At 37.9% G+C, this 25,427-nt stretch overlaps 3 protein-coding genes across 5 annotated transcripts in view; all 3 read left to right on the forward strand.

Moving 5' to 3' along the window:
- The window catches only part of negr1 (neuronal growth regulator 1), a 191,358-nt gene extending 187,802 nt beyond the window's left edge, over positions 1–3,556 (forward strand). Inside the window, exon 7 of one of the 2 annotated variants that reach the window (XM_084426160.1) lies at positions 3,478–3,556. In XM_084426160.1, the coding sequence (XP_084282286.1) occupies positions 3,478–3,527 (50 nt within the window). In that variant the 3' untranslated portion in view covers positions 3,528–3,556. Of the gene's footprint in view, positions 1–2,795; positions 3,413–3,477 lie in introns of those variants that run through there. The other variant, XM_084426161.1, reaches the window with a different exon arrangement.
- A 6,409-nt stretch (positions 3,557–9,965) lies between these two features.
- On the forward strand, positions 9,966–17,332 carry zranb2 (zinc finger, RAN-binding domain containing 2). 2 transcript variants are annotated; one of them, XM_084424858.1, is made up of 10 exons: positions 9,966–10,512; positions 11,053–11,105; positions 12,021–12,129; positions 14,074–14,156; positions 14,271–14,347; positions 14,462–14,608; positions 14,841–14,986; positions 15,482–15,547; positions 16,003–16,155; positions 16,355–17,332. In XM_084424858.1, the coding sequence occupies exons 1-10, from the start codon at positions 10,457–10,459 to the stop codon at positions 16,407–16,409; spliced, it is 945 nt and encodes a 314-aa protein (XP_084280984.1). In that variant the 5' UTR covers positions 9,966–10,456; the 3' UTR covers positions 16,410–17,332. The 2 variants fall into 2 exon arrangements, with proteins under 2 accessions (XP_084280984.1, XP_084280983.1); XM_084424857.1 differs by having other exon boundaries at positions 16,003–16,387.
- A 790-nt stretch (positions 17,333–18,122) lies between these two features.
- On the forward strand, positions 18,123–20,760 carry ptger3 (prostaglandin E receptor 3 (subtype EP3)). The gene is made up of 2 exons (XM_084424856.1): positions 18,123–19,123; positions 20,053–20,760. The coding sequence occupies exons 1-2, from the start codon at positions 18,269–18,271 to the stop codon at positions 20,407–20,409; spliced, it is 1,212 nt and encodes a 403-aa protein (XP_084280982.1). The 5' UTR covers positions 18,123–18,268; the 3' UTR covers positions 20,410–20,760.
- Positions 20,761–25,427: the final 4,667 nt, after the last annotated feature.

Consider the following 25,427-nt stretch of genomic DNA (forward strand, 5'->3'; position numbering starts at 1 on the left):
CTGAAGACACTTTCTGGTTTAGAAAGAGGAATTAATTTTTCCAGCGGGGGAGTTTTGTCATGCAGAAGAAAACCTCAAAGCAAGACACAAAACTGCAACTTCCAACACGGTTGCTGCAACACAGTCTTCATTGATTTTTAAATGAGACAAAAAGCATGTGCTTTCTGCTTTCTGAACTTGCCTTTGAATAAAACACCCATTCTACTAATGACAAGAATTGCTTCTTATGAAAAGAATGTCTTTGAATTTTAAAAGGGTTCCTATTAAGAACTTTACTGTAGAAGATGTTACTGAGGATAAATGCATAATACAGTTTTATGCAAAAGTTTGGCCATCCCTGATAATTTCAGTTTATAATCTGCTGGGCTTTCGAAGCAGCAACTTCATTTGGATATAATTTATACCTAGATTTCAGTTCTGAAATAACATTTATTGAATCAACAGAAACAACACAGTGTGAGTCATAACAAAAACTGACAGGTCCAAAAATGTGGGCACCCCAATGGAATTACCACATCAATATTTAGTAGAGCCTCCTTTTGCTGAAATAATAGCCTGTAGTCGCGTCTTATAGCCAATGATAAGTCCCTGAATTCTGGCTGCAGGAATTTTGGACCATTCTTCCTTGCAAAATGTCTCCAGTTCAGTCAGGTTTGATGGTGTCCGAGTGTCATATCACTCCATAGATTTTCGTTGATGTTCAAATCTGGGGACTGTGATGCCCATTCTAAAACATTGTATCTGTGTCTGTGCATGAATTCCTTGGTAGATTTGGAACAATGCTTTGGATCATTGTCCTACTGAAAAAACCAACCCCGGCGTAACTTCAACCTCTTGACTGATTCTTGAACATTGTTCTTAAGAATCTGCTGAATCCATGCGACCCTCAACTTTTCCAAGGTTTCCAGTACCTGTGCTTGCCACAGAGCCCCATAGCATGATGGACCCTCCACCAAATTTGACAGTAGGGAGTAGGTTCTTCTCCTGGAACGCTGTGTTATTTTTCCAACCAAACAAAGCGCTTCTGGTTGTGACCAAATAACTCTATCTTAGTTTCATCTGTCCACAGCACATTATTCCAAAATATTTCTGGCTTGTCCAGGCATGTTGCATGCCTCAAACGACTCTGCTTGTTGGCAGTACTCAGAAAAGGCTTTTTCCGCTGTAAGGCGGGTGCCACCTGGGCTACCCCTTTAGAAGACAAAGGCTCTCCAGAGAATTAACACTTGAACTCTCTCTTGCATATGTAACAGCAACATCCGAGACACACCACAGAGTGCATCTCACACCTCACTTTTACAGTCTCACCATCGCCCCCTGCTTCCCCTCTTCTCCTCCTCACTTAAAGCTCACTAAAAACCTGTGCAATGTTAAATGTACAAAAAGTAACTTTACATGTTTAGTATCATTTAAAGTGTCTCAGTGCGCCTGGTAAAATGGTCTCATTCTCCCAGCCATAATGAAAAGCTAAAATAAGTTATAAAATATGAGCGATGTGGTAGATCCCTCACCCAGATCCTCCATTCAAACTACCTCCTGTATGTAAAACAAGAACCCATTCAATTCTGATCTCACAGTTGTGAACCCCTCAATAGGGGACCAAAATCTAATTATAATGACCATTTGGTAAGCATATTGAATTATGGGTGTATAAGGAAAATGGGCAAAAGTTTCAGGGAGTCTGTAGGTAGACTTCCCACACGATCGCTGTGTGTAGTTTTTCGTTGCCAGGTAAATATTTCTATAATTCCTAGATTTCCGAATTGTTGTTATTTGATTGACCGATGATTTTATTCTATAAATTGGATTTTGAATTATTGGTCTATTACCTGGTCAATAAATTGTAAACATGTGATTTTATTCTGACTGACTCTGAATTTGTTTTTCCCAAGTAGATTGATTTGAATGTTCCCGCAAGTTTTGTGTCTGATTAGTGTCGACTAATATTTGGCATCAATTCAAGTGTACTTGGTTTGCAAAGACAAGAAGTGAATTTCCGTTTAGAACAGCAAATGCTGCTTGACCAATCTAAATTTGGGTGTGTCTTACCTCTGTTTTAATTTAATGTTACTTTAGATAAGTGTACGTGGGAAACCAGGGCATGGCCAATTCAAAGCTATTATAAGAGAAGTAATGTTGGTTAAATCTGTAATAGTGGTCATACCTCTACTGAAGTAAAAACGTTAAGTTAAATTAAAGTGTATGCAATTCCATGGGGGCTATACCAAAGTATCTTTGATTGTGTAAACGTGAATGTGACCGATCTCAGCATTTACCTCTGTTTGGTGACCAAAACTGATGAGCTTGTGTACGTGAGACCCACAGAAGACGTGAGGACCTCTGAGCGACATAGTTTCCTAATCTGGAACGGCTAAAATATACTTATAAAGAGTTAAAAAGAATAACCAAACGTTCACTCACTTTTAATGATGCTCAGATATCATTAAAACCTTTTTCATTTATGGAGTCAGATGAAATAACGAGGCAATACATATGAGAAAATGTATTTCATTTAATCTTGTTGTGTTGCGTAAAAGGAAAGACAGTAACGCCCAGAAACCTTCCCCGTATTGTTGGAGACCGCCATTTGGACAACCTATTTTTCACATTTGATTTACTGCTACACTAAGAAGTTTTGTCTGTAAAACATCACATTATCCAGCTTTCTCTAGAAACTGAAAGGCATATTCACTACGATCTTTTTTTAAAAAGACAGAGCAAATTATCATGCAACCTCAGAGGGGTGCCCAACCTTGTGCATAAAACTGTATATTAATACATAATAAATATTTTAGATACCATACTGTGGCGAGCAGGACGAGGCAGAGGGCCGTGAGAGAGCGGCGCGAGGCCGGTGGCGTGATTAAAGATGAGCGACACCTGCACGACGCACCGGTCTCGTATCTCTCACGGAGGAGCGGAAGCATAAAAGGAGGAGCGACGACAGTGGAGAGCAAGAGAGGACCAGGCCCGGACTTGTGATGTGTTTTGTTTTATTATATGTGACAGCAGTCGTCCGTGAGGGGCTGCTGTCTTTTACCTTACTTTCGTTTTGTATTTGTTTTATTTTTGGTATTAAAATGTGTGTTAACGTTCGCCGGTTCCCGCCTTCTTCTTCCCACAACATCTAACCTCGTTACACATACATTCTAACATTTTGAAGTTTTTAAGTTATTTGGATGTTGCTGAAAATATCAAACTGTTTTAAAATATGATCTTCTTTTTTTTTTCAAACTAAATGCATTTATGAGCATCATAATCATATTTTGAATCTCCTTCCTGAATCTATTCCTTCCATTTTTGCTTCCAACTGCATTCGAATAATTGATTTTACTTTACTGCTGATGATACTGATGCATTGTACAAAAATCCATGGCAGCTTTTATGTACAAGATGAATAAAGACATGATTCTGGATGGGTGATGACATGTTCTTTACTTCCATGTAACCATGTATGTGTCATCCCTCTTTACCTAGAGCTGCAAATCACAGGAAAAATGACCTTTACATTACAACCTGCCATTTGAAGATTGCCTTCCCCCAACTCATCTGGTTGCTTTGATCAAGGTAACTTACGTTTCAGACGTCCGTGTAAACATAGCTATCTAATTCCTAACAAAGACTGCTCTACACTGCACATGTCGGGACAAACATGTCTGTATACACATGCACTGACAAGCAAGGAGGCACCCACGGGTCGTGCAAGGTGCATGCTGGGATATCAAGTGTTGAATAGATGCATTATCTAAAGATTATTCACAAGAGTCACAGAAGTACCATTATCGTATTAGTTGATAATTAATTAGTACAGAATTAAGCATTTCCTTAAGATGCAAGAACTGGATGATGCTGAATATTGGTGATGCTTGATTCATCGTCTTTTATTGTTCGCTAGTTTTGTTCAATAACCGGTGTGAAATCAGGATAAAGAGGGTACTCGTGTCTACAACTTAATTTGCATCCAAACATGTCCATATACAGTATTTCTGGCTTTCCATACAACCTCGTAGTAATGGAAAGTCTCATTTATTTCTAAGAATCTGTTCATCCGAACAGTTAAAAAAATCCATTCAGTGATTCTTTAAGCAATTGAGATGAGTCATTGACTCAACAACCACTCAGAATGATTCACTAACTGGTTCAAATGATTAATTCAATAGATCAGTCTCAAAAGAACAGTTTGTTGACAATTTGGGCATCACTTCAATCTTGCCCCTCTCTCTCTCTCTCTCTCTCTCTCTTAATAATAATGTAATAGTCATTCTTCTGACTCAACTTGATTCAACATTCAACCAGTTTAACCATTCAAGATTTGCTCTTGCCTGTGTTGATCCACCAACTGGACCAGCACTAAACCAGTGTGGTCCAGCATGGGAATTCATGGCCTATAGACTTGTCAGAAGGATATGTGTCAGTGCATACATGCAGTAATGGCATTGATGCTGTTAACCACACAGAAGGCATTGTGTATGTGTCATGTGTCCTTCACGTCCAGGAGCTACAGAGAATGTGTAGAGGGCAGAAGATCTCTTAACAACAGCTGTATAAGATGACAAGGAACAGAACACTGATGGCTCTATCGAGCCAGCTGTCCCTCAAAATCTTCCAGCATCAATCACACTGATGCGCTGTTATATATCCTCCACCGCGGCGTCTTCAGGGGTCAACGCGCTCAACTGCACCAGCGGTGCTTTATCCTGCTTAGTAAGGCTAACGTAATGTTTTCACTGTTTAACAGTCTACAAAATTGATGATGTTATCGCTAAGAAGCAATTGGGTATCGCTCTCAGGGAATATTAATTAGATATATGAAGATATTTATCAAAAGTTTAAAAAGTGTTTTAATTCTGTGATTTTCTTCAAAGCAATTACCCGACACTATCCAAGTATGATATCGATAAGCATCTTGGTTGTTGAATGTATTAACTCTATGGGTGTCTTGCATTCAAAGCAGGAGTGAAGGATTTATTCTACCAACACAGAGGAATCAATTTGCTGCCAGATTCATCCATTACGTTAATATGTTCAAGTGGTCATTTGGTCTTCAGTAGCGATAGCATACAAGGAGGAGACTGGCAGGCTGACGCCAGTGCTGGATAACCAGACCGTTGTCTGCCTCCATGCCCCATCCGCAGGGTAAAAGCTGCTGGATACGGGGGAAGGTGGCTTAACTGTCTCCAATTTAACGCCTCATTATGCAAATTGATCATCTCAATTGACCATCACTCTGATAATGGCAGGGCCAGACTGCAGGGGAGTTGAGATATTCCTCCAGAAAACATCAGTTAAATGTCCTGAGAGCTAAAAATAAGATTTGGATGTGAATTGAAGGAGACACTCTAGATGGTTTTCAATGGGGCATGACTATGCAGAGTGGCAATGAAGCTAAGAGTTACCTCAGTGACCTGATGGTCAGACACCCTGAAATGTCAACTGTAATTTGGTTTTAAAGGACAGCTATGACAGAAACTCAGCAGCACGTTACTACGGCACGTCTCAGGGGTGAGTTAGATGTTGCCACTCTTAAAACGGTGTTTGGTGTTAACCTGTTGCTGCAAATTAAGATGATGTGCAAATAACGATTATTTGCATGCCATTGCAAGCACCGTGTGGATGAGCTGGCTCAGTCAGGGCTTAATTGCATTGATTGGGCTGGCCAGCTCTTCCTAATCTAGGATTATTATGATACATTAACAGCTGTGACTTGTTGTTTACAAGGCATTTATCAAGTGTTGTCAGTATAATGGGACAAATTCCTACCTATCACGTTTATCACTGACTGAATCAGCCCTGTCAGATCCAGATGACGAACCAATCTGGGAAAAAGGCTAAATGGGAGCCTTCAGACGATGCTACTTGACCTTAAAAATATCCATTTTAAATTAGGAAAACAATCAAATTGTTTGTCCTATTTGACTGAAGCGAGACAATGATTTTATGTATGGTTTACATAATTGATGAGGGCGCATGCACTGAACTGACTGTTCAATATATAATGTGCGGTACAGAAAGTAATTCAGGTTAATGTGCTCGCTGAACCTTACATGCCAAAATGGACTGTGGGTTTGTACTTGAAGGGTTCAGGAAAGACATATAATGTTGCCATGTTCCTCATGCAAAATGACAGTAAATTAATTTGAGACGACTATACTGTTGCTAAATGACACTAGCCTCTGAGTGTCGGTGTAATATTCCTTATCAGTGAATCATTTAACTGAACACTCCTGAGGATTTGACAAACATATGTTGCTCTAGACGGAGAAAGAGAAGAGAGCGATGGATGAAGAGAGAAGGAGAGAAGGAGGTTGCGATGAGTCAGTGTGTTTTCCCCCTAGTTGTCTGAGTGAGGATGCTTCATATTCCACCGTATCGATTTCCGCTTCTTTTTGAAGTGGTTCCCGAAAGTGAATCATTCCAATTACACAAGAACTTGTGTGACAGTTCTGACAGAAACATTTGAATTATGACTGCAGTCGATCCATTGGCCTTGTTTGGGAACGAGGGGTTTGGATATTGCATTTTGCTCGGTCTCGCTGGCACGAGGGCACATGTTGTCATTGGAGATTGCCTTTCAATCTGTAAAATGCTTTATCTGTGCAACACTAGATCTGATTGTAGAACAATAGCTTTATACAGGTGGGAGCGTTCTTTTCACATTATATTTTTCTAGCCATCAAGTGGGGATAGATTTTACAGGGGATAGATTTGATGAAAAAAAAATTTCATGAAAAGGGGTTGTAGTTTCATAGAGATGTGATGTGATTGACTTTTAATATAACAGAAAATCAAGTTTAGCGAAACAAATGTTCATCAAAACCCTTTCTTTTCATTATAATGAAAGTAAATAAGGACTAGGGCTGTTAAGCTCCAAAATGACCCCAAAAAAACACTATAAAAATAGCACATACTTGCCCACAAGTGTTCTGAGGCCATACGATAGTGATTTACACACCAAAATGTTGTTGTTTTTTTAGTCCATCAGTTTTCACAAGACTGGCCTGAATGATTCATTCATGATTCAGACTGATCCGATTCAAATGTTAGATTCAATATTTCAATATAACAGTGAAGGAGAAGAGGGGTTGTCTTGATTGAATAAAGATTTACATACATTTAATAGCACTTCTGCATCCTTTTTGAAGCTCGAAGAGAGCTCAAGTCCCTGTTAATTGTAAGTAAATAAAATAATGACATAAATAAATCACAAAAGTTGCATTTTTTAGGTGAACTATTTCTTTGTGTCCTCATCACGCCCTGTTTTTGAATATGATATCTTAATGAATGGTTTCTCACCTTTTTTTTTTACTTCACCCTCCCTGAATGATTACTGTTATGACATGGGACAGGCCATTTTCTCACCTCACAAGCATCACTTTAAAGCAGGATGTTATGCGATGTCACTTTACGTTACACTGTACATAACATTATTATCCGTTCAGCTTTCGAGCATGAGGTCACCTCTGAGAAGAGAAATGAAGACATGATAGCACTCATCTAGATGAGAATATTTATCTAGTGTCGCTGTCCTCCCTCCGACTTATTCAACGTACAAAAATCCATTGCAATGGAGCCCCACTGCGGATGACCTTCTGAATGAGAAGTGCTCCCATGCATTGACAATGAATATGCATTAGAGAGATTACAATGAGGTGACAAGGCAGGAGCTCTCATCCAAATACCAGCACAGCTGGCAGCCAGCTTTCCTGAGCTACTCCTCACCTCTTACATAAGAGCACAGCAAGCTGACAACAACTCACCATCCGTTCATGCAAACCAAAAGATCTCTGTCGCTGTTCTCGCCTGTCTCGCTTTTGATTCGACAAGAGCGGCTGCAAGAACAACTTCCTTGCACAAGGAAGGAAATCATTGTATTAGTGCGTGGGGGAATACAAGCTTCTGTTATTAGCTCATTATGATGAAGTGTCAAAGTAACAACTCTCTTCCTATCAGGAAAAGCTTCCACCATCTGTCAGACCCTGAAATCCCAGGTGGCTTCATATAGGGATTCAAACCTCTGTTGGTTGCCCTTCACTGTCAAAAAAGCACCTGAGTGGAACATCCCAAGGATGACCAAGCACTGGACGGTGACATTTGCAAGCCCAAAAACTAATTTGCACCCATGATCGATTATTGCTGTTAGATGTTGTATCAATGATTGCTTATAAGTGCGAGGTGAGAGGAGGCATGAGGATGCCGAGAAGTGTTGCAGGACTATTTTGAATAGTAAAAATATATAAATAAATAAATCCACTCACAGAAGAGTGTTCTTTCTCATGATTCTACTGATAAAGAAATGTATTATTCATAAAGTTCTTGTTTTCATTTCAATGAGCTCCTGCTGAAATGTGTATTTGTATTTTTATGCACATACACAAACATGGTAGAAGGGAAGGCTAATCTTAATATATTTACATAACCTTTCTTGGCTGACACTGTTTTATCAAAGTCAATTTGATAAAAAGGTGCAAGCTAAAAAGCATAAATGTAAAATAAAATCTTTGTCATTTACATCACTCTTCAATATTTAACATTTTTATGTAACATTCATCAAAAGACTGTCCATCCAAAAATGTGTTTATGCAAATGGTCACGGCAAAATGTGGGCATCAGATATTTTTAAACACCTCTACTTGAAAAACAATGTGGGCACCCTGACTCATAAGCAATGCACCAGCTGTGCGAGAGACCTCTGAAACAGTGTGAGTTTGGCAGAGAATGGAGGACAGGCTTAGCTTGGTGAGCACCAACAAGGATGGGTCCTATCTAAGTCCCTGCAGGACTGAGAACTCGCAGTGGGAGGAATGTCTCAGCTCCATCTGGCCCAGCAACGAGTGTGCCTTCATGCCGAACCGAACCAAGGTCTGCAAAATGTTGGCACAACGTGTGAGGCATTGCATAAGGATAACATTTGAAAGGAAAGATTCAGAGATATGTCACCATATGTCTGTGGAAATCTGCATGTTCCTCACATATGGCAATGGCATGTAGGTCTGTGATTTTTACTCTTTTCGGTGATGCATGTGTAAATGTTAGCATGGGAACAAGCCTGTAGTGAGTACAGACATTGCTGCCAAATGTAGCCTAGCAGGCTGTTGTGTGGTGAACACAATCTGCCATCTAGTGGACAAATTTAAAGCACAAGTGCGAAAGTTAAAACAAATAGATAGAAGATTTAACCTGAATATTTTTTGAATATATTATATACCTTTGAATTTTGTGGATAGGAAAAATAAACATTTTTGCATTTGTTGTAGGCCTATCTGGTGAATGCAGGTAAAGTGGGCCGATTTTTGCTAAAATTGTAATTTAGATAGCCTGGGGTTTTTTTCTTTTCATTATTACTTTTGTTAACTTTAAGGTCCAGCTATAATATTTTTAATTTGAATACAGTTATAACCCGTTATTTGCAAGGTATAACAATTAAAACTTTTTGAGATCATGCACTCAAGACACATTTCTTTTCAGGTGATAAAAATAATCCCGTATCTTAATAAATAAATAAAATAATAATAATAAATTAAAACCATGATTTATTAACACACATTATCAAACATACACATTCAACAACATATTTAACAAACCCAAAAGCAATTCATCAGTAATTCCTCAATACATGTACAATTCAAAACAACTGTGTAAAATGCAAACAACTGATAGATAGATAGATAGATAGATAGATAGATAGATAGATAGATAGATAGATAGATAGATAGATAGATAGATAGACTAACTTTTTCTGGCAGCTAGCGCTAATGGTGTCAATAAAGTTAACTGAATAGCCTACCGAATAATACCATTAACGTGTTGAATTTGCATTTGAGTAAAATATTTTTCCAGTTTGTTATTATATTTTTATTCTAATTGTATAATTATTTATGAAACTCTCTACAAAAATAAATGGCTAAAATGAAATCATGAAAATGATTCATGCAGGGAATTAAAACGAATGTGTAGTGTCTATTTTTGGCAATCAGTAGGCCTGTCATCTGTTTGATCTGTCTCGCGTTGGCTAGTTTAGACAAATGCATTTCTTTTAGAAATAGATCGAAGTTCATAGCACGTATGAAATGCGTAAGGTTGTGCTGGACTGGTGCATGTGAAGTTTGTGGCTGTGGTTCAAAACCTAGCAAGTCGCCTACGAAGGCAGCATCCTTTGGTGTCTGGAATCCGCCTGTCGTGTCCTATTTTTTACAGTCTATGGTCGTGTCCAAAATTTGCGAAGGGAAGCAGCCAATTAGATTTGAGACGCAACCCATGTGTGTCTTTCGGTGTAGCAGCAAACGAATTCTCGCATAATATAACTTACGCTCTTTCACACTCTGAATCTGAAAAGTGTTGGTTTTGCCGTTCGTTTAATGTTGAAACGCGGTAGTGTTGGTGTATTAAACACATATTGATTCTCATAAGGTGGTCATTTCTTTGAAGCATTGTGGCGGGGGCAACTGAGAGGACGAACATGTCCGGGAAGAGTTTTCGCGTTAGCGACGGGGACTGGATCTGTCCCGATAAAAAGTAAGACTTGATGCATAGTGGTTTATTAAAAAGCCTAATGATGAATATGTTTGCAGTTCTTTAAAGGCAAAACTTGTGCGAAATCAATGTTGGACGAGGGAAGCCCACATGCTACTGTTAGCATAGCTTCTGTTAGCTTTAGCGCGCGTTTGTAGTGTGTGAATGGGCCTGTAAACGCCATTAAAAGCGTAATTTCACAAATTTAAAGGGTAAACTCATTTCTTTCCTCTAAAACACTGGTAATCAAATGGTTTTTTAGCGTTGCACACTCAAAATTCTTTGGTAAACATTAACAATTAGCTAGTCAGATATGTGCGCAAGTCTGCTTACTAACTGCCATTATATACCTTCATTAGAAAATGCAGTGCCATTTGGGCTAACGTTAATTAACTTAAATAAATAAATGTGTGCACCACTAGTGTGTCTCACTATTGTTTGAAAGTGTCAGTGAGGTAGCTTGTACATTGTGTGTATGAATGTTGATTGGTGTTTATAATATCTTATTGAGACCTAACCAGTTTTATCTTTGTAACATCTAAGGTGTGGAAATGTCAACTTTGCTAGAAGAACGAGCTGTAACAGATGTGGCAGGGGTAAGTGAATTATACTACCGTGTGTATAGACGTGTGTCATACAGGGAGTATCAATACATTGTGTTTTAATGCTTAAAGTTCTTTCCTAAAGGGGTAGGCTAGTTCACCCAAAAATTATGTCACCCTCATGTTGTTTAACTCACCCTCATGTTGTTCCACATCCTTAAGACTTCTGTTCATCTTCTAAACACAAATTAACTTATTTTTAAGGAAATCTGAGAGATTTTTGTTCCTACATTTAAAGTCTATTCAGCTTAAACTCTGACGGTTCAACGAATTCATAAAGAGATTGTAAAAGGAATCCAAATTCACTGTTCATCTGGTTTATTAAAAGTCCTAAAGGAATAGTTCACATAACAATAACAATTCTGTCATCATTTACTCACCCTCAAGTTATTTCAAACCTGTATGAATTTCTTTGCTCTGCTTAACACAAAGGAATATATTTTGAAGAATGTCGATAACCAAACAGTTGATAGGCTCCATTGACTTCCATAGTATTTTTTTCCTACTATGGAAGTCAATGGGGCCCATCAACTGTCTGGTTATCGACATTCTTCAAAATAACTTATTCTGTGTTCAGCAGAAGGAAGAAATTCATACAGGTTTGAAACAACATGATGGTGTGTTAATGATGACAGAATTTTCATTTTTAAATGAACTATTCCTTTAATAAAATGTCTTTGTCATTTATTTTATGATCTCCTTATAAATGTTTGAGCTGTCAGAGTTTGGGGTAAATAGACTTTTTAATGGAGGAATGAATCTCTTTGATTTCATTAAACATGTCTTAATTTGTGTTTCGAAAATGAAAGACTTGATTCGACATAAGTGAGTAACAGAATTTTCACTTTTGAGTGAACTATCCCTTTAATATGATTAGTCTAAACTAATTAGTCAATGCTCTTTAAACAGAAAAGACAACTGAAGCAAAGATGATGAAAGCAGGGGGGACAGAGATTGGAAAGACCCTCGCTGAGAAGAGCAGAGGTCTCTTCAGTGCAAACGACTGGCAGTGCAAAACGTGGGTATTGCTATAAAATTATACTTCCAATGTGTATATTAGATGTGATAGTAAAGTAAACCATTACTTCCACCTCCTTCATATTTTACTTCTCATTTGAACCACACACTGTTCAATCTGCTTAATGAAGCAGAATAAATGTACACAGTGTAATGATATCTTGTCAGTTCACTTAAAAATGTTGAAGTAAAAAATTTGTGAACATGTCACTTTTGTATCCCTCAAAAAAGCTTTTTGTGTAATGCTGCTCTGGTTTTATCCAGTTTTTTATTTTTTTTATTGAAGCTGTGGATGGGCAGTTCTAGTCCTGAAAGGCCGTTGTTCTGCGGACTTAGCCTCAATCAAACTAAATCAAACACTCCTGTGAAATTCAAACCAAATGCTGCCTTCAAGTGCACCTTGGAAACTCGTACTTCCGAGTCGAGCGTCATTCATTCAATTTGGAAACAACATGGAAATAGCCTAAACAAAATAATTATATTCTGGACAATAAACCCAAATAACTGTATCTGAGTTTAAAATAAAAATATACATTTTTTGTCACTTAATTATTCATGGGCATGGCATCACAACAAAAATGTTGTTACATAAAGCATACTGTGAAAGTTTAGTGATTAACTTTAAACCAGACTTGCTTTCAGCTCACTGGTCTCTATATATAGATTACAGATGTATATATTTTATGTTATAGATCAGTGTTTCTGCCATATGCTTATAAAAGTCACAAAGGCCCTGTTTACACCTGGTATTAAGATCCATTTTGGTCAATCATATTACAAGTGGACGACTCTAAATACAGGTGTAAATGGGGTGTAAAAGTAGACAAACTTTCGTAGTGTAAACACTCACGTGGTCGAGTGCGTTCGAACAGCCTCAAAAAACCACCTCCTCTCTGCCTACTGACCTAATGTGTAAACATTATGGGAAGCGCGCTAACCAGAGGGGATTTAAACTTTAGCCCTATTCGCACTGGATTAGTATTATCTGGGGACCTCGTGTGATTTAGAAATTACCCCACCACATCTGAATTTCGTGTGGCGTATTCACACAGGATAAGCGAAGCCTGTGATTTTACTCGAATTTACTGACTTATCCCCCCGGATGTGATGTCAGTAGGCTATTGCCTGGAAATGTCTTGTCGTTATAGGTCTAGCTTTATGATGTATCATAAACAGAATAATGTTCCTCACCGCATGCTGCTATACATGTCATACATGTCATCCATCTCCATCTAATCATTCTTTTTGTTTTTGCTCTTCTGATGATTTTCAGCCTTCTCTTTCTGCAAATTGTATAGTTGTGGTGTAGGTATAGCGATATGACCCAGCACCCAAAATACTATCAAAACACTCCACCGCAGCCTCCATTCTTCGCGAAAGATGGATAAAAAGGCGCACAGGAAACAAAAACCTTGAAAAAATGATATACGACCCCGCCAAATTACAGACATGGCTGATTCGCACGGGATTAAGATCACTGAAAACCTCTGCGATTATTACAAATGACTAGAGGTCACCAGGTAATACTAATCCAGTGCGAATAGGGCTTAAGTCGGCTGAAGACCCAAGTTTGGTTTGAAGATGAAAAATGAACCAAGCATAATGTTCTCTTACCATTCCTGATTTCTTACACACACACACACTCACAGCATTCAGCACGGTCTTGTGGCTTTCAGAACAGAAACTAAAGGATCACTACTTGTGATCCGATTGACCAAAACGCATCTTAATACCAGGTGTAAACAGGGCCAAAGTCTTCAGTATTATTTGAAAATCACTGGCAGGTGTGTATGATTTGGCATGGAGCTAAACTCTGCAGAACAGTGGCCCTCCAGGACCAGAAATCGCTGGTTTATGTTCCCAAATCCAACCCATATTGGACTATAAGCTATTTGTGAATTGCAGTTATTAATTTCTAAACTTGTTCTTGTTTGTTTAAATCTAGGTGTGGCAATGTAAACTGGGCCAGAAGATCAGAGTGCAACATGTGTAACACTCCTAAATATGCCAAACTGGAGGAAAGGACAGGTATGCTCTGTCTGTTCAAAATAGAATGCTAGTGTAATTTATTGCATATTGACGGAATTTTTTTTGCCATCATTTTTGGTTAATGCCATACGCTTGATGCACGTCTCTTAACAGGATACGGTGGAGGTTTCAACGAGAGAGAGAACTTAGTCTACAATGAGCGAGAGGAGTCTGATGGCGAGTACGATGAGGTCAGTAGGGATTTTTCTTTTTCAGTCTACAGAGATGAGTAGTTCTTGTTATTAATTAAGAACAGATTTATGTAATTTTTCGTCATTTAAATATTTTGTCGGTCTTCTGGACAGTTTGGGCGCATAAAAAAGAAGTATCGTGGGAAAAGTAAGAAGGACACTGAAAAGAAAGAGGAACCAAAAAAAGAAGATAAAAAAGATGATGGTGACGATGATGAGGAAGACGAAGATGAAGGAGATCTTTCAAAATACAAACTTGATGTAAGTGAATTGTTAGTGGTCTTATACTTTTATTTGCGTTTTGAAACTAATTTGTTTAGCTATATTGACCACACTATCAAATTATTTACTTGTAAAAGTACTGCAGTCATACAGATAGGATTTGAATAACAAATTGTAATAGGCTGCAGTGTGAACAAATCCTTGGATCTTTAGCAGATATATGAAACTACTGTCACAGTTTTTGATGTGCTTTTAATTTTTACACTATTAGGATGATGACGATGATGATGAAGAAGAAGAAGATGCAGATTTGTCCAAGTACGATTTGGATGCTAGTGATGAGAAGAAAGGGAGTCCCTCGGGCTCCTCGCGCTCATCTTCTCGCTCGTCCAGTTCAAGTTCCCGGTCTAGGTCCAGGTAAAAGGGTACAGGTCAAGGGTAACTCCAGGCAAATGTCAGTATCAGCTCAAATCTTTATTCAAATCTTATCGTATTAATCTGTTTTAATGTTTAATTTCTTTTTCTTTCCTTTTTGCTTCCTTTTAGTATTTGTAAAAAATATATTTTGTCTTTTTCAACTGCATTTTTGATTCTGACATGATAGTATAAAACTTGATGCTATTTGGCGAAAACAATCATGTAAATTCAATGCTCTACAATTTTAAGTAATTCATGCCATTAACACAACTTGAAAAGGGTTGAAAGATTAAACAAAATGTCTTTATGCACAAAAAGACCTTTTATGCAAACCTCTATGATATATTTTGTCTGAAAAATGTCAAAGCTGATCTTTCCTTTTTTAAACACTTGTCATTTGATAGTGACTGTTCTTGGGTTTTCATCAGAATATCTTCAACTTTCAGAAAAATTGGAAATTTGTGGTGTGTTTTTGTTGATGCCCGTGTTTTGCAGATCCCGGTCCAGGAGCTCATCCAGTTCCCGATCTCGATCTCGCTCTCGCTCCAGGTCCAAATCCAGGTGAATGAGGTCACATGCACTCTCCAGGAGAGAGAGTGTGTGTATGAATAGCCAGTGGCTGTAGTGAACTTAAACAGAAGTCGACTTTTGATCTCTGTTAATAAGATGAGGGAGCTGTGGGGAGCAGTGAAATGTATCTTCTTTGGGCTTTTTTGCACAGGATTTTTTTACTTTTTGCTCAATTTATCTGATTACACTGTGACATCTGACAGGCAATTAGAGCTTCAAGTTGTTCTGAAACTCTTGATGGGTTCTGCTTTGTTCTTTTGAAAAGTTCAGCTGGTCAGACCTGCAGCTTTGGTCTTTTTCAGAAGTTGTAGTATTTACTGTAGTACTTAGAGGGCTGTGGATGGATGTTTTCCTCCCATTTCAGTCTCTTTGGTAGTGTTATTATAGTAATCTGTATAGCGATATTTGTTGACCTCATGTGAATGCTTATTTATCCCCTTTGAAAGATCCAGCTCCAGATCAGGAAAGGGCTCTGCTTCCTCAAAGAAGAGGTCTCGTTCCCCTTCATCATCGCCTGAGGGAGGGCAGAAGAGGAGTCGTTCCAGGTCCTCCTCTGGTGGCCGCAAAAAAAGACGCTCACGATCGCACTCGTCTGAAAGGTTTGGTGTAACACATGGTGTCCTGGATACCAGGCGTCCTTCTGCATTATACACAGGGCTCAGTGCTAATACAGTACATGATTGAAACGAATGTGCTTTTCTCTGTACAAAACTTTATTCTTTGTTTTGATATCAAGAGCCAAATCACTTAATCAGTCATGGTCCTTCTCCTTGTCTCTTTCTTTCTATCTCTCTTTAGGCGCAGAGACTCATCTGGATCGTCCCACTCTGGCTCAAGCTCAAAACAGAAATGATTAACAAAAGAAACAAATCTTTCTAAAACTGCATGTTGTTTTTTCCTACTCCAGTTTTGTTTTGTTTTGTTTTTTGTGCTATTGCAACTACCCAACTGTTTGAGTTCACATTGATTTCCATGGAAAAAAAAAAAACTATGGCACGTTCACATAACCTCTTCTCAAAAAAATTCTGGGGTGGGTTTTTTGTTTCGTTTTTTTACATCTAGCCAAATCTTTCAACAGCATAACTCAAGGTGTAAAGTCTATAGCGTAAGTGGGTTTACAGAGAAACAAGTCTGTGACTGTATAAATGGCACATATCTCCTGGACATCAAATTATGTACATTTATATGGCAGAAGTAGTTTTATCCATCCATTGTCAGACATTACTGCAGTCCAAATAACCAGTTTATTAAGAAAAAGTTTGTTGATTTAAAAAAAGATACTCATCAGATGCTGGTTTTGTAGATCTTTTGTGATGTAAAACACTTAGCAAGAAATATTGGTGGTTTAAACATTATTTAATCATGTCAGCAATGCCAGCATCTGAAAGTTAAAAAGTGATTTTCCTCTGAGGCATAACATTGCCTTGTCTAATTGTGTGCGTTAAAGGTAAGTATGTTTTTTATACTTGTAGAGATTTATTTTCTTCTGGTAAGACAGATGAAATGCAAAATTTGTTTGTCCTTTTTTTTTGTCTTAATTTTGAGATTCATCACTTGTAGAATTAAGAAACGTTTTAAAGTGCACAAAACTCAAATTACTTGTATCGTAAATTACTGGTTATGTTTTTTCTTCCGTGGTAAAATCAAATTTGGAACATGTAATCTGAAATATTCAACCATCCCCACCCCTTCTGACATGAAATATGAAAATGTTTTACTGTTCATTAACATGATTTGACAGTGTAATCAACATGAATAAACACTTGTTAATCTGAATCTCTTGTTTGCACTGTTTTTGTCTTTCCATGTTTATTGTATTGGGAGATGTGATGAGAATTTTTCTCTCCCCAAAATGTCTGCCTCCCCCTTATTTAACTCACAGAGGCATAGGCTACCACGCTGCTACTTATGGGACATTTTAGTGATGTTTGTGAAATTACACATTAATTTAAGTTTTTCGCTTTATGTCCTTGTCTATTTTATATAATTTTTTTATTATGAGTCTGTATGAATTATTGTTAACGATCAAAATACACCTACACTGCGGGTTGCACATTATAACGACGAGTTGCTGAGAATCGTTTCTCGTGCGCTAGATGGCACTTGTTGCGTTCAAACGCATCAGTGAGCTGGTGGTGCAGGGAATCATTGTCGAATTACACATTCAACAGTGAGGTTTTATTCCCGTTTAGAGATTTGCCTATCACCAAAGTTAATTGTATTTTGTTTTGTTTTTTAATTGAGCGATCGTTAAACCTAAAATCTCCTTGAGAAATTTCAAAGAAGGTCACCCACTGAAAGTTTGTGTAGGCTAATTCACATTCTCGCTACAAACGCTTGTTTAACTACATTTGGTCATACAGAAACGAATGTGTTCCCTCGGCTTTGGTTGAGGGCCAAATTTACTTTTTTCCGACACACACCGTCACCGAACAGCAGAACAAAATCTTACTGAATTCGCATTTGGAACTGAGCAACACGTGTAGCTTATATAGGCTATATTAAAACAGTATTGTTGAAGTAAATATATTCTTGGTGGAACTTGCACTTCTGTTGTCTTTTTCAGCATATTTTACATTTCCATAAGGGTCCCGCCTCTGTGTTTATAGCGCGCGCTCGGACAGCAGAGCGCACAAAGTGAGACGGACTTCACTGAGCACTCTACCTGTTTCAAAGGGCTATTGTGGCCATGAACACGCTCCCTGAAAAAGGATGACATCCAAATGTCAGTCTTCAGATGTCTTGCCACAAAACCTGACTGCTGGAACCATGACGTGGGAGAAGAACGTCTCCAAATCTTCGCAGGACAGAACGGGCAACGGCGCCAGCTGTGGCTCAGTGTCCGTGTTTTTCCCCATCGTAATGATGATCACTGGAATGGTCGGAAACTCTCTCGCTATGCTGCTAGTTTCTAGTGCATACAGAAAAAAGGAAAACAAAAGGAAGAAATCCTTTTTGCTTTGCATCGGCTCGTTGGCGTTAACTGATCTTTTCGGCCAACTGCTTACAAGTCCGATTGTCATTGCTGTGTACAGAGCAGATCTGAAATGGAAACGCGTGGACCCATCGGGAACTCTGTGCGCCTTCTTCGGGGTGTGCATGACCACTTTTGGCTTGTGTCCTCTCTTTTTAGCCAGTGCCATGGCCATTGAAAGGGCCTTGGCCATCACTGCTCCTCACTGGTACTCACATTACATGAAAACCAGTGTGACCAAGCAGGTTCTGGTCATCATTTGGTGTCTAGTTTTGATCTTTGCCTTATTGCCCATTGCTGGGGTTGGGCAGTACACTTTGCAGTGGCCAGGCTCTTGGTGCTTCATAAGTACAGGTGACAAGGACATAACGGGAAATACGTTTTTTGCCACGACCTTTGCGGTATTGGGGATATTTTCTTTACTGGTTACTTTGTCTTGTAATGTTATGACCATTCGCGCATTGGTTACACGTTGCAAAACGAAGCCAAGCTCGACCCAGTCGTCCAAGCAATGGGAAAGGTTAACAACAGAGACTGTTATTCAGTTGATGGGCATTATGTGTGTCCTGTTGACTTGCTGGTCACCTCTACTGGTATGTATCATATCAGCCTTTGCCAGACACACTTACTGTAGATATCAGATGAAAGCTTGCAGTGTCATTCCTGCTCGAACTTTAATGTACCCTGCAACAAAAAGCCTCAATTGATATTGGATAAAACAGAATATATGAATTTCTAGGGTGAACTCCATAGGTATTTACTAGTACTGTACTTGTTCAATGTAAAAAAAATATATGATCATCATTTGAGATTAGTTACTGTTTACCCTGTGAATTCTATCCAAAGAGTTGCTGTTATGATTTGACATTCTGCAAAAATGTCAGTTTTTCCTTATGTAATTTCATAACTAGGCCCACACAGAATATGCAATTTTTTTTTTTTTGTAGAATGGGTTGAATATGTTATGGCCAATAGTAATAAATTGCAGATATTGAAATTCAATACAATTTTGCCTACATTTTTTTTTTTTTTTTTAAGTAACACCCAACACTAATTAGCCATTTTAACAAGACATCACAATGTTATTATATACAGTATTTTGAGATCTAATAAAGATTACATTTAGCACTGTTAAGTGAGCGTTATTTGACGGCAAAGTTCATTTAAATGTAAAATTAGGGGAATCAGATTACTGCACAATTAAATATCCAATTTCAGTCAATACATATCCAATATCAACTGATAGTGATTATTATTTAAAAAATGACAAATATCCATAAAACAGCATTTTCTGAAACTAAGAGTACTGAACATTTATTGGTAACTAAAACATAAAAAAAATAGCAAAAATATTTAATGAACAAACCTGCAGGGGTGTAAAACTTTGTGAATGACTGGCATACAGAATTACAGAAATCTGCTGAGCAGTCTTTGGAAGTCTATAAGCACAAAGAATTTGTCTACATTTTTTTAATCAGTCATATAATATGCCCATTTTGGTGTGTCTCCTCCCATTCTGCAGGTCCTTATGTTGAAGATGATCTCGACCCACACATCCTCCCATCAGTGCAGTTCTGCTGCTACATCTCTCTTACCCCAGGACTTACAGATGGACTGTAATTTCTTTCTCACAGCCATACGTCTGGCCTCGCTCAATCAGATTCTAGATCCGTGGGTTTACTTGCTCCTGAGAGAGATTCTCTTGAGGAAGTTCTGCCAGGTGGCCAGCGCAGTATCCAAGTGCTCACTGGACGCGCCGAAGGAAACCCAGAGACCTCTAGATGCCCTAAATAAAAAGGCCATTCAGAATGATAATGTTCACAAACAGTCCCTGAACATGGAGAACAGTAACTTGAATGGAGGCCAAGAGGAACAGTGACAGTTGTGCAAAAACTGAATAGGAATAAAACAAGGAATAAAATGACAAAGGGTAATACCCCATGATCAGAAAAATGATGAGATGGAAACTTTCTGTGGATTGGTGCATTGATGTAGGTTGATGTCATCAGCATTCTACCACGCAAACCCATCACTTTTTTGTGTCACTGTCACAGCCAACACATTTATTTTGTCTCTCAGTGACCTTTGAAGTGAAACAAAATGGCAAGACCTTAAAATAATGACATATGCAGGGTTCCCACTGACATACAAGGTAAAACCAAAAAATACACAAGTTAAGATGAATTTTTTTAGTGGTGCATTACCATTTATGTTCAGCTCGTAATAATTTAATAGAAAAAATATATATTTTAAATAAAAACAATGGAAACAAATTGTTAAAAAGATCCAACACTATCTCACGACCAATTCGTACGAATTCGTACGAATGATAAAAAGTTGGCGAATTCGTACGAATTCGTACGACCTCACTCGTACGAATTTGTACGATTTGTCTAAACCCACGTGATGGGTAGGTTTAGGGGCGGGGTCAGGGGTAGGTCATTCGTATGAATTCATACGAATTGGGCAATTCGTAAAATATGTAAGATTTTACAAAAATCTTACTAATTCGTACGAGTGAGGTCGTATGAATTCGTACGAATTAGCCACCTCGTAGAATTTGTACGTTTTCCCGTGAGATCAGGTTGAAAGATCTGGGGATCCTGCATACAACAGCAATATTGGCCAATTAGATTTAGTTTGCCGGCTCCCATGGAGACTGTTTATTTTAAACTACATTCAGTACATTATACTTTTATTCACATGCCAAGTGCAAGAAAAAAAAAAAGGAATATTTCTTGATGCTTATTTATGATATGTAACATTTCAGAGCTGCTTAATTTGCAGTAAAGTGCTGAATGGTCTCAAATACCTCCTGCTTTGCATATTTTCACTCATTTTAAAGCCTCTTACAAACACTCTAAACTTTTATTTCGTTTTATTTTGTGCATTTCTCAATGCCAAGCCTGCAGAGCTCTTTTTGAGGTTGATAGCCATGAACGTGGATATGTTTAATTGAATTCCATGCTTGAATTTTTCAGTTGGATTCCTTAGTGAAGTTATAATGCGAATGGCTCTAATTCAATAGTGTGCTGAGATGCTTCTGGCCTTAGAACAGCTTCTTTTCAGTGTTAATTTTAATAGCCAGCCCTCATTTTTTGATGCACAGAGTGCCTCAAGGTACTGCATCTTTTATGCGCAATATTCTTCATAACATCCGTTGTGATCATAACCAAAAGCCTTTCAAATTCAAATGGAAAGCAATTTCAACATATGATGCTGAGTCATTCATGGAAATTGCTTTTTATACCAGTCGTAAAGAGGCCATTAAAGATTTGTTCTTTCCATATTTTGCATCCTTTAAGTGGTACGTTGTGTAACATTTGAGGTAGGTTGACTTTGTGAAAGATATTGAATGAGCAGTTTCATATTACACTTGGCTGATAAGATGGCACGCAGTAATTTTTGTTTCTGGTATTTTAATTGAACATGCATACATTATTGACAAGGATGATTGAAGCTGTTCTTCTAATTGGGCCCTTCAGTTTCACATCTGTAATCATGCATCATACTGAGTGTGACAGGACATCATCTTAGCATATTATATATGTGCAGTTGGTTATTGTCATAGAGAGGACCCATGGATCATTAGTTATGCTAAACAGCAGATTATATTCATGGCACATGCAAATACATTTGTGATGTATTAAACAATATTAGAAGTAAAAAGGCCAATTTTAAGCTTTTATTCAAAGAATAATTACGATCTGTAATTTGTTAAAGGAAAATATTGTCAAAAGAATTCTCCCAGTTTTTATAAAGCTCTGCCTTTGTGCCTCAAATTCTTTGAAACCAGCTTAAATCTCCAGAACACTGAAAATGTTTGCAGTTATGCTTTTACACCCTATATAAAACGAGCGAGGAAGATGCTAAAGCAGTATCTGGGGAAAAGGGAGAGGAAATGTAATTGATTTCATAGACCTCTGACCTCTATAAAATACATCAATGTGAAGAGGTGGCATGATCAGAAAATAAATTTGGTTTCCACCAAAAAGAGCTTTCGGCAAATCCAAATAATAACCTTGTGTGAAAACCCTGATTACTGATTGCTCTGGAAATGTTATGGTATTTGCAGGAGTGGATATTTGTCAATGGGAGATGAAATACTTTTTGTAAATGGATTTAACATGTGACACATGCTCTCAGGCAGTGATTACAGAGTAAAATTAATGAATCTGACATGGGACTTTATTAATAGTGAAATGAACGTGGCTCCGGCTGCACTGTCAGATGCGATTAACTTGCCGTTGTGCACTTGGGTAGCTGCTGAATGGGGAAATGGAAAATAGTATGACATAATTATATGCATAAATTAAAAGTCCAAATGCAGGTCTGCAATCAGCTCGCTTGTGCATTGAGCTGATCAACAAGGTCTGGCTTGTGACCATTCAGTGCTTTCTGCGTATGAATGTAACTGTTTCCTATAGATTCTTATCATATATCCAACATCAAAACTGTTCAGAACATTGTATTTATGTTGTCAAAGGCATCTAATCAGATTTTCTTTCATATAGAAAGGTTTATTTATATCACCCACTTAAACCCATTTGGCTTTCTTTCTTTCTAGAGAGCTTTTAATGTTTAAGAAATCAAAAGCAAACTAAAAGTAAAAAAAAAAGTAAAAAAAACACACACATTATGTTCATCAAAGACATCTAACGTATGTCTTCAGAATAAATATATAAATAATGGAAAATTTGTGATGCATGATGCTTTTGAGTCCCTCTTCTTTGTAAATGCATGGGGGGGGGGGGGGGGGGGTGAATGGGGAATGAATGAATGGGATTCCATTCATTCATTTTCCAAACCGCTTGTCCTACACTGTAAAACATTTTGTTGGTTTAACTTAAAAAAAGTGAGTTACCTGGTTGCCTTAAAATTTTGAGTTCTTTGAAATGAAAAATTTGCGTTAAAACAATAGATATTATTTTAAAACTCAAAATATTATGTTAACTGAACCACATTAATTACCTAAGTTGATTTTTCAAAAGAAAAAAGTTGAGATAAAAAAATTATGTTTTTACAGTGTATGTAAACATGAGTAAAAAATGCACCTGTAAATGTACCACATGAGAAAGAAAGTCATGTCATTATTGTATTATCTAATGCAGACACATTTTTAAGTGTGATTAAGTGTAGTTCTTGGGGCTACTGTAAGTGGATCTACAGAACACAAGATGAACCATTGATTTATCTGTAATCATAATTCATTGTATATGTGCAGGTAATAAGAGCTGCCAGGTTTGTTTGCATGTGAAGCCACCAGCAAATCATTTTGGCTCATAGCCCACCTGTGAATGTCCTAATGCCAGATGCCAAATCACGAATGCCACGAAGTGTGGCAAGTCTGCATTAAAAACAACAGGGTTTCATGAATGTATTACGAGTTTTGCATTTATTTATGTTGTAAGACAATGACAGCTCTGGCTGTGAACCCGGAGTCCCGGAGCTGTACACGCTAAGCTTGTATCAACAGATGGTCGTGGTGCTGCTTGTGTGTTTTTGATAAGAGATGTTTGCATATTCTTGCAACTGTTTGATATGTCTGCTAACTGCTCTGATGTGCTTGCCTTGTAATTGTGCCTCTAAAGTGTATCATTATTTGATTCTGTACTGCCTGTGTTTTCCATTCACTGGGATGGACTGTGTTTCATGCCATTATCATAATTTAATTGGGAAGGGGGTTTGGCATATACCAAAGTGTTTCTGTAATAGTTAGCACCCCCATCCACATTTTGCACAATAACCATAACTAGGAGTCGTTTGACATGGTTGCAACATTTTCCATCAATTGTGTTGCTGAGGAATTATTTCAAATTATTATTTTGTTCAGGAACTTGTTCAAATCGTTGTATTCTCATAATACATCTAGTATATAACCAGGTGCCGTTTCTTTATTGATACATGAATAATCATTTAGTTTTTATTTGGCTATATGGGAGATGGCTTTGTCATTTCCAATCCATCTATATATTCTCTAGTTGTCACTGGTGATTGTCGTTTGAACCTTTATGGATCCGCCATCAAATTGATAAGTTTAATTATCAAGTGTTGTGAGAAAAGGCTATAAATCTCCACTTCCAACATCCTCACACGCAACATAGCCTACTAGCCGAGACACCTTCTTTATGTGTACAGATGTGACGTAATGACGCAAAGATTTGCTCGAATTTCCCATGGAAATCCACCTGTACCACTGTAATTAAAATCATTATTATGAGCTTACCGTTTTGAGTAGGCAGATAGTTCTGAACACTGGCTGGTTATGTATTTGCTCAAAATTGTATTTGCCACAAAAGTTACGGACTGCAGCTTTAAGAAATGTACTTTTGCTGTGGTTAAATAAATGTTCAGTGATATCTTCCAAAGACTTTTTAATTTGGCCAATTTTTTTCTTTATATAGAGTTGAAATGGCAACTAAGTTAAACTCACCCCTATTATAATTAAACTTGGAGAGCTTCTTTATTGCACAATGCACCTTTCTTAACCCTTTCATGCATAGTGGTCACTACAGTGGACAGCTATTAAAAAAGCATTTTCTTGAATTTGCACGGGTTTTGATGGCATAGTTGCACATCAACCTCTTCAGTGGACCCTGGTGCATCATCCTATACATTGCAACCAAGTGGCAAGCCGTTGTGTTTCGAATTTTTCCTCCTCCAAACCAAGATGGCCAATGGTCAGTCAGAAATGCCAAGTTGCTCCAGAAAATCCACCCATTCCTTCTATCCTAGGAGACTCTTGTAGGTAAAAAAAAAAATATTGCAGCATCAAGCAATATCTAATGAGTCCTATCACAGTTACATTTTCCAAGTTTTGATTTTAGATTGGGAGAATCATCTGTCCACTATAGTGGACCTCATGCATCAATGGCTATATTTCAGCTACAGTTCATA

The sequence above is a fragment of the Rutilus rutilus genome, assembly GCF_951802725.1.
Source record: "Rutilus rutilus genome assembly, chromosome: 12".
In the NCBI taxonomy this organism is placed as follows: Eukaryota; Metazoa; Chordata; class Actinopteri; order Cypriniformes; family Leuciscidae; genus Rutilus; species Rutilus rutilus.